This window comes from Carlito syrichta, unplaced genomic scaffold (assembly GCF_000164805.1).
Source record: "Carlito syrichta isolate Samal-C Ts95f unplaced genomic scaffold, Tarsius_syrichta-2.0.1 Scaffold86295, whole genome shotgun sequence".
Lineage (NCBI taxonomy): Eukaryota > Metazoa > Chordata > Mammalia > Primates > Tarsiidae > Carlito > Carlito syrichta.
In genome coordinates, this window is record NW_007030391.1 from 267,488 (window position 1) to 275,484 (window position 7,997).

General features: G+C 50.4%; 2 protein-coding genes across 2 annotated transcripts in view; both read right to left on the bottom strand.

Moving 5' to 3' along the window:
- Positions 1-7,953, bottom strand: part of SHKBP1 (SH3KBP1 binding protein 1) — a 13,524-nt gene extending 5,571 nt beyond the window's left edge. Inside the window, exons 1-9 of the mRNA XM_008057270.2 lie at positions 7,874-7,953; positions 7,515-7,573; positions 7,202-7,282; positions 5,912-6,073; positions 5,740-5,830; positions 5,459-5,649; positions 4,025-4,140; positions 2,270-2,357; positions 2,054-2,170 (exon numbers count right to left, since the gene is read on the bottom strand). Coding sequence (XP_008055461.1) covers positions 2,054-2,170; positions 2,270-2,357; positions 4,025-4,140; positions 5,459-5,649; positions 5,740-5,830; positions 5,912-6,041 — 733 coding nt within the window. The 5' untranslated portion in view covers positions 6,042-6,073; positions 7,202-7,282; positions 7,515-7,573; positions 7,874-7,953. The remainder of the gene's footprint in view (positions 1-2,053; positions 2,171-2,269; positions 2,358-4,024; positions 4,141-5,458; positions 5,650-5,739; positions 5,831-5,911; positions 6,074-7,201; positions 7,283-7,514; positions 7,574-7,873) is intronic.
- SPTBN4 (spectrin beta, non-erythrocytic 4) overlaps positions 7,825-7,997 on the bottom strand; it is a 39,975-nt gene continuing 39,802 nt past the window's right edge. The window contains exon 19 of the mRNA XM_021711897.1: positions 7,825-7,947. Coding sequence (XP_021567572.1) covers positions 7,825-7,947 — 123 coding nt within the window. The remainder of the gene's footprint in view (positions 7,948-7,997) is intronic.

The window sequence follows — 7,997 nt, forward strand, 5'->3', positions numbered from 1 at the left end:
CCCAGGAGTTCAAGACCAGCTTGGGCAACATAGCAAGACCTCGTGTCTGGAAAAAACAAAAAAAAATTAGCCAGGTGATTACAGGTGGTGCATGCTTATAGTCCCAGCTACTGGGGAGGATGAGGTGGGTGGATCACCTGAGGCTAGATCGAGGCTGCAATGAGCCGTGTTCATGCCACTGCATTCCAGCCTGGGCGACAGAGTGAGACTCTAACTCAAAAAAATAAAAAATAAAAATAAAATGAGCTGGATAAGGTGGCTCACATCTGTAATCCCAGCACTCTGGAAGGAGGAGGTGAGAGGATGTCCTGAGCTCAGGTGTTCGACCAGCCTGGGCAACCTGGCGAGACTTCATCTCTATAATAAATCAAAAAATTAGCCAGGCATGGTGGCACGTGCCTGTAATTCCAGCTACTTGGAAGGCTGAGGCAGAAGGACCCGTCAGAGTCCAGCAGGTTGAGGCTGCGGTGGCTGTGAGCGTGCCACTGCGCTCCAGCCAGGGCAACAGAGTGAGACTCCTACTCAATAAATAAATAAATAAAATGAAAAGATAAAATGCTAAACATGACAGAATATTGCTATGTGGTAGGGAGGGAGATGGGGGAAAAGGAATAAATAAATGAAATTTGAAAGGGGCTTTCCAAGGCCGGGCTCGGTGGCTCAGCCTGTAATCCCAGCACTTTCGGAGGCTGAGGCGAGTGGATTGCCTGAGCCCACAGGTTCGAGACCAGCCCAGCCAACTTGGTGAGACCTTGTCTCTACAATTAAAAAAAAATTTGCCGGGCATGGTAGTACACAACTGTAGTTCCGGCTACTTGGAAGGCTGAGGCAGAAGGATTTCCAGAGCCCAGCAGGTCAACGCTGGGGTGGCTGTGAGTGTGCCACTGCCCTCCAGCTTGGGCGATGGAGTGAGACTCCAACTCAAAAAATATTAAAAAAAAAAAATAAAGGGGCCTAACATAGAATTTCTTCTTGTAATAGAGGTGATAATATGTCATGGAGCTAGGTCTATATTAACTTATTTCTGCTAAAAAGAAAAAAAAAGAGCTTGAATCCCTACCTCACACCACACATAAAAGTCAATTTGAGATAGAACAGAGACCACCATTCAAAAGCTAAAACTATAAAGCTTCTAGAAGAAAATACAGGGGAAAATTTTTTTAAAATCTAGGGTAGGTAAAGGTATCTGAAGACCCAGAAAGCATTAACCATAGCAAAAAATTATGCTAAGTGAAAAATGTCAGACACAAAAGGCCACATACTGCACAATTCCATTTACATAACATGTCCAGAATAAGTTAAGGGCAGACAGAAAGTAGATTCACAGTTTTCAAGGGCTGTCAGAAGGGAGGAATGTCAAGAAAATAGCAACCAAAAAACTGTCTCAAGTAAGCAACCTCAGCTTCATCCACTATAAAACATACATCCCCTCTGGGTTTTTTTGAGTGAAGGTCTCAGTCTGTTACCCAGGCTGGAGTGCAGTGGCACAATTACAGCTCATCACAGCCTCACAGGCTCACCACACCTGTGCTCAGGTGATTCTTCTGCCTCAGCCATCAGAGTTCTGGGACTACAGGTGCATGCTGCCATGCCTGGCTAAGTTTTTTGTCCTTTTTTTTTTTTTTTTTTTTTTGTAGAGATGAGATCTTGCTACGTTACCTAGGCTGGTCTCAAAACTCCTGGGCTCAAGCAATCCTCCCGCCTCAGCCTTCCAAAGTGCTGGGATTACAGGCATGAGCTACCATGCCCCGCCTCCTCTCTGGTATATGAACATATAAACTTCGTGCCCTAATCACAGAAATGGGAAAGAAGCAAAGACTAACCACTAGTGGCCCATTCTGCCCCTGGTGAAGAGGCTGGCAACAATCCAGCACCTAAAACAGTGTTTATATACAGGAGTGCTCAGTAACTACTTCTTGAATGACTCATTGAGAGTTGAATCTGTCCCCACTGGTGATAAGTGCCCCAGGTCAGGCTACACAAGTGGGGAGACAGACACAGGCTGGAGCTGGGGCTGCTGGTGATGGCAGGGGGAAACCATGTCATAGCTTACTGGTCTTGGGGGTGAGGTAGACACTGAGAGCGGTGACCCCATCTTCTGCCGGGTCTCGGTAGAGCTCGCTGACGAGGAGGTCATTGTCCTTCATGCGCAGGGGAAACTTCTGCACATCTGAGGTGAGCAGGAAGGATAGCGCGGGATTGTTGGAGATGTCCTGCCTGTCTCCCTCCCCACCCATTTCCGGTATCTGGGGCACAGGCTGCTGCTTACCCACGTAATAGATGGAGCCGTTGTTGCAACCCAGGAGGAGGAAGGAGCCGGCTGCGTCGTAACTGGTGATGGGCTGCACTTCCTGGACCTGGGGGGCAGGGCAGGACAGGCTGTGGCCAGGAGCTCCTTTGCTTCCAATGTAACCCCTCCCAGCACACCCTCTCCAGAACTTAACCACTGCACCCCAGCCTTGCCCACCCCAGGCCCAACTCTACTTCTGCCCTGTCTGATTTGCCCTTGACTCCCTTCTGTGCATCTGTCTCTTGACTTCTTCTCGACTCTGTACTTCTATTTTTTGAGTTAGGGTCTCACTCTGTCGCCCAGGCTGGAGTGCAGTGGCACAATCATGTCTGACTGTAGCCTCGACCTCCTCAGCTCAGGTGATCCTTCCGCCTCAGCTTCCCCAGGAGCTGGGACTACAGGCATGTGCCACCAGACCTGGCTAGTTTTTTCATTTTTTGTAGAGATGAGGTCTCACTCTGTTGCTCAGGGTGGTCTCGAACTCTTAAGCTCAAGCGATTCTCCTGCCTCGGCCTCCCAAAGTGCTGGGATTTGAGCCACCATGCGTGGCCTTGACTCTACTTCTGACATTTCTCCAATTCATCTCCATCCATCTCTCTGTATCCCTTCTTCTACCAGTTGTTCAGACCTGGCTTCACCCTGTCCACCCCTCTCTGTCCCACTTTCTAAACTTCTGTTTCTATTTGTCTTTTTCTCTATCTCTGTCTTTATGCCTCTGTTTGTCTCTCTCTCTCACTTACACTTTATTTTTTGAGTAGGCGTCTCACTCTGTCACCCAGGCTGGAGTACAGTGGCATGCTCATGGCTACCACAGTCTCGACCTACTGGGCTCAGGAGATCCTTCTGCCTCAGCCTTCCAAGTAGCTGGAATTACAGGCATGTGCCACCCAGCTAATTTTTTAATTTATTGTAGAGACGAGGTCTTGCCAAGTTGCCCAGGCTGGTCTTGAACCACTGGGCTCAGGCAATCCTCTTGCTTTCACCTCCCAAAGTGCTGGGATTACAGGCATAAACCACCATACCTGGCCTCAAACACTCACACTTTAATAGGAGAGAAACAACTCTTAAAATTTTATTTTTTTTATTTTTTGAGTTGGAGTCTCGCTCTGTCGCCAGATTGGAGTGCAGTGGCCGCTCCCGGCCACCGCAGCCTCGACCTGATGGGCTGCAGCGATCCTTCCACCTCAGTCTTCCAAGTAGCTGGAACTACAGGCGCACACTACCACGCCCAGCTAGTTTTTTTTTATTTTATTGTAGAGACAAGGTCTCGCCAAGTTGCCCGGGTGGGTCTCGAACCCGCGGGCTCAGGCAATCCTCTCGCCTCGGCCTCCCAAAGTGCTGGGATTATAGGCTGAGCCACCGAGCCCGGCCAAAATTTTATTTTTTTAACATTTTGATACAGCTTTAGGTGGGTGCAGAGAGAATGAGGGATGTTTCCATGACTTCCTCTGAGTTCCTACCTCCTAAACCATCTCCTCTCACTTGCTTCCCCACCCAGTGCCTAGAGAACTCCCTCTCCTTTCCAAACCCATCCCATCCTCCATGTCAGCTCCTCTTCCAGGAAGGCCTCCCTGATGCTCCTTTGGCCTTTATCACAAACATCCCCATACTCAGGCCAACTGCTGGGTTCTCTGGCTCTCTGTAGGCAGGGCAGGGACAGAAGGGAAACCCTCTTTGGGTCTGTATTATCTGGAAACCTGGGAAGAGGCCAGCCAGGCTAGCCAGAGCTCTGACCTGCCAGTGCTTGGTGACAGCATTCCACACCCCGATCCGTCCCGTGTGGCTAGTGGCAATGAGCTGGTTCCCAACGAAGAACAAGGCCTCCACAGGTACCCCCAGATGGAATACTCCTGCAGTGGGCAAGGAAGGTGCTGCTGGAACCCTGCCTCATGAAAGAGGAGGGGTGGCAAGAAGAACTCCAAGGGTCAGAGGATTGAGTTGAGCTATGGAATCCTCTGGAGGATAGAGGATTATAGCAAGAACGAACAGGATTGCAATGGGCCAGGTTTCTGAGGGGGTATGGGCCTCTAAAAGGGTTCAGTGGCTCAGTCTGTAATCCCAGCACTTTGGGAGGCCGAGGCGAGTGGACTGCCTGAGCCCGCGGGTCCGAGACCAGCCTGGGCAACCTGGCGAGAGTGTTAAAAAATTAGCTGGGTGTGGTAGCGTGTGCCTATAGTTCCAGCTATTTGGAAGGCTGAGGCGGAAGGATTGCTGGAGCCCAGCAGGTTGATGCTGGGGTGGCTATGAGCGTGCCATGGCACTCCAGCCTGGGTGACAGAGTGAGACTCCAACTCAAAAATAACTAAAAAATAAAATAAAATAAAAGGATATGGAATTCTAACATGGCTGAGATTTGCCACAAAGCAACATAACCCTAGTGTTGCTAGAGGATTCTTTTTTTTTTGAGTTGGAGTCTCACTCTGTCAGTAAGGCTAGAATGCAATGGCATGCTGCTCACGGCCACTGCAGGCTCTACCTGCTGGGGTCAGGAAATCCTTTCGCCTCAGGCTTTCAAGTAGCTGGAACTATGGGCGTATGCCACCACACCGGCTAATTTTTCTTGATTTGTTGTGGAGATGAGGTATTGCCAATTTGCCCAGGCTGGTCTCGAATCCCTGGGCTCAAGCAATCCTCTCACCTCAGCCTCCCAAAATGCTGGATTACAGGTGTGAGCCACCACGCCCAGCCACTAGAGGATTCTTATGAGGACTGAGATTTTGTTTGGGGACATATTAGTCTGATAAGTCAGAGATTTCTTAAAAATTGTTTTAATAGAAGCGGGGTCTAACTATATTGCCCAGGCTGATCTCAAACTCCTTTTGCTTAAGCAATCCTCCAGCCTCAGCCTCCCAAAGTGCTGAGAATATAGGCATAAGCTACCGTTTCTACACAGATTCTGCTGGGCTCTGGGATTCTACTGGCATGGAACATTCTAACAAACCAAAGCGATCTGACAGGACAGAGGAGAGAACTATATGTGGATGGATTCTTCTAACCGCCCAAGGAATTCTAACAGGATATGGGATTCTGAAGAGTTGGTGCATTCTAATGAGGCAAAGAGATCAAAGAGAGACTTCTTCCCGGTTTGAGAATCTTATGGGGTGAGTAATTTTAACTGGCCATAGAATTTAAAGGATAGAGGGTTCTGGAAAAGGACTGGGGCCGTACCGATCTCAGAGTCGCCTCCTTCCTCCTGCAGAGCCCACAGCAGGATCTCACTGCCTGTGGCTGCAGCTACCATCTTGTCATGCTCACCCAAAGCCCCACCAGGCACCCGGGCTGTGAGTGCCAGTCGCTCAATGGGCCAGTCCAGGCGGGGGCTGGAAAACACCAGCTGCCAGCCAGAGGCTTTCTTCAGCCTGTAGGATTTGAGGGGACATCATCAATGCTCACCGCAAGCCCTCCCCATCACCAGGGCTCAGACCTTCTGCCACCGCCTCCCCAAGCACCTATAGCAGACAAGAAACTGGGTATAGGCCACGGCGATCCAATTGTGGTGTCCACACACCAGGCGCACCATCCCTGGCTCCTCCGATGGCCCTTGGGGGGAAGAGTAGGAATCAGAGGGGGGTCACAGGGCCCCCCCCAGCTGCCCCGACCTCCCAGGAGATGGAAACATACCCGAAGGGACGGGAGGGGCCTTCTCATCCAGCATTCGGCCCAGCAGCCCTGCACTGCCCAGGTTGGGAGGCATTGTGTTGCTCCTTTGAACAGGGGCTGGGCGCCCCCCGACTTGCTGGGGTCCCGCCATGCTGTGCCGGTTCCACCGCTTCACTGGGCACACTACAGTGTAACAAGAATAAGAGTAACAAGAATTGTAATCACAACTGTCACATAGCAAGCACTTAAAATATGAGTTATGATTTTCCCAGATGGGCAGCCTATGCTGGTGAAGATTTTAGGTGACGCAGGGACACGGCATGAAATGACATTGAATCACATTGCCAGTTACCCCTCTCAGTTTCTTGAGCCTATCACAGAGGAAGACTCAGCTTGGTGCTGCTGTGGCATTAATGTCTCTTCAGTATTTGCTATTCTTATAGGAGTCTGCACCCTTGGCAGGCAACGGCATCTGGCCAGAGTTTAATAACATTGCTATGTCTAGGTTTTAGTTTCAAGTTCCCTTTGTATTTACAGTATAAAGATATTGATATTAAAAAAAAAAATTTTTTTTTTTTTTGAGTTGGAGTCTCACGCTGTCGCCCAGGCTGGAGTGCAGCAGCACACTCACCGCCACTGCAGCCTTGACCTGCTAGGTTCATGCGCTCCTTTTGCCTCAGGCTTCCAAGTAGCTGGAACTACAGGTATGTGTTACCATGCCCAGCAATAAAATCTGTATTTAAAATGATTTTTTGGAAAATGGGGAAAAAGCAAGTTGGACAAATGATAGTACTTTTCTTTATAACTGGCAAATTTCATGATGGTAGTAGACAGTGGGTGCCAAGGTTCGGGAAATAAAGCTATAGATTAAATCTCCCCACTCTGTTCCATCTATCAGTCAGCAAAGCCCAGGAGACTAGCACCTCCAATAACCATTGGGACATACTTTCCATGACCAGCGGGCCCTCTGTCGTGGGGATTAAAGACAATAACTTCCCTCGAATGTTTCTCCCCTCCATGCAAAGAACCCCAGGTCTTCCAAAGCCTCCCCATGAGGAAATCAAACCTGGACCGCAATTCCCATCGGGCTCTAGGGCATGCTTCCGAGCCTCAAGGTCCACTAGCTGTCCCACTGCCTCATAGGAAACGCTGTTTCCTACTTCCTTTCCAAGCATCAGCCCAAGCCTCGGACAGAGAACTGCAACTTCCGCCGTGTCTCAGGGCTCACAGCCCAGGCACCTGAGGGCTGCAGCCTTCTAAGAAACTAGTCTAGTCCACCTCTTTTCCCCTCCATCCACTGGGAGTGCCTACCCGGTGGGGGCAGGTAACCATTGAAGAGGACGTTTCCGCAGGAAGATCGGTCCAACTCCTCCCGCAGCTGCAGGCGACGAACTGCAAAGGGAGGACCCAAAGGCTGGGACTTGGGGCGTAAAGAGGCAGACCCCCTTTCCCCTCCCCTTCCCTCTCTCCACAGGATACCACCACTGCTCTCAGACCCAGGGCCACATCCAGTGTTCTCTGCTATAACCCAACCCTGTTTCAGGAGGGGGGGAAGGGGCAGGGAGCAACACTAGAGACCTGGTTTTCTATGCAAGGAGGATGCTCGTTGGAGGCCCCCACTTACCCAGAGGAGTGAGCCCATAGAACTGGGCTTCGTGGAGGAGGCTGGAACCATGGACACCCCTGGGTAGTAGAATGGACTGGAGGTCAGGGTCTGGGGGGTGAGGCTGAGCAGAGAATTCTGAGGAGGACATTTTCAAAACTACACAGAGAATGTCAAAGACATTTTGCTGGGATCAAAATTCTACCGAGTGAAGACACGGGTGGCGAAATGGAGACTTCTAAGGACATATAATTCCAACATGATCAAGGTTGTCAGTGAGGATTCTAACAGAATGGAGCTTAAGCGGATGTTCTGAGGGGAGAAGAGACTTCTAGCGGGTGAAGACGATAGGGGACTCCCTCCGCTTTATCGCTGCCAACCTGGGGTCCAACTCTTTGGTTCGCAGAAAGTTGAGGATGGGGGCGAAGACGGTGGGGTCCCTGTCGATGAAGATCTGCGGGAAAGAGGGGCAGAGGAGGGATGGCGCCAGGAGCAGGACCGGGG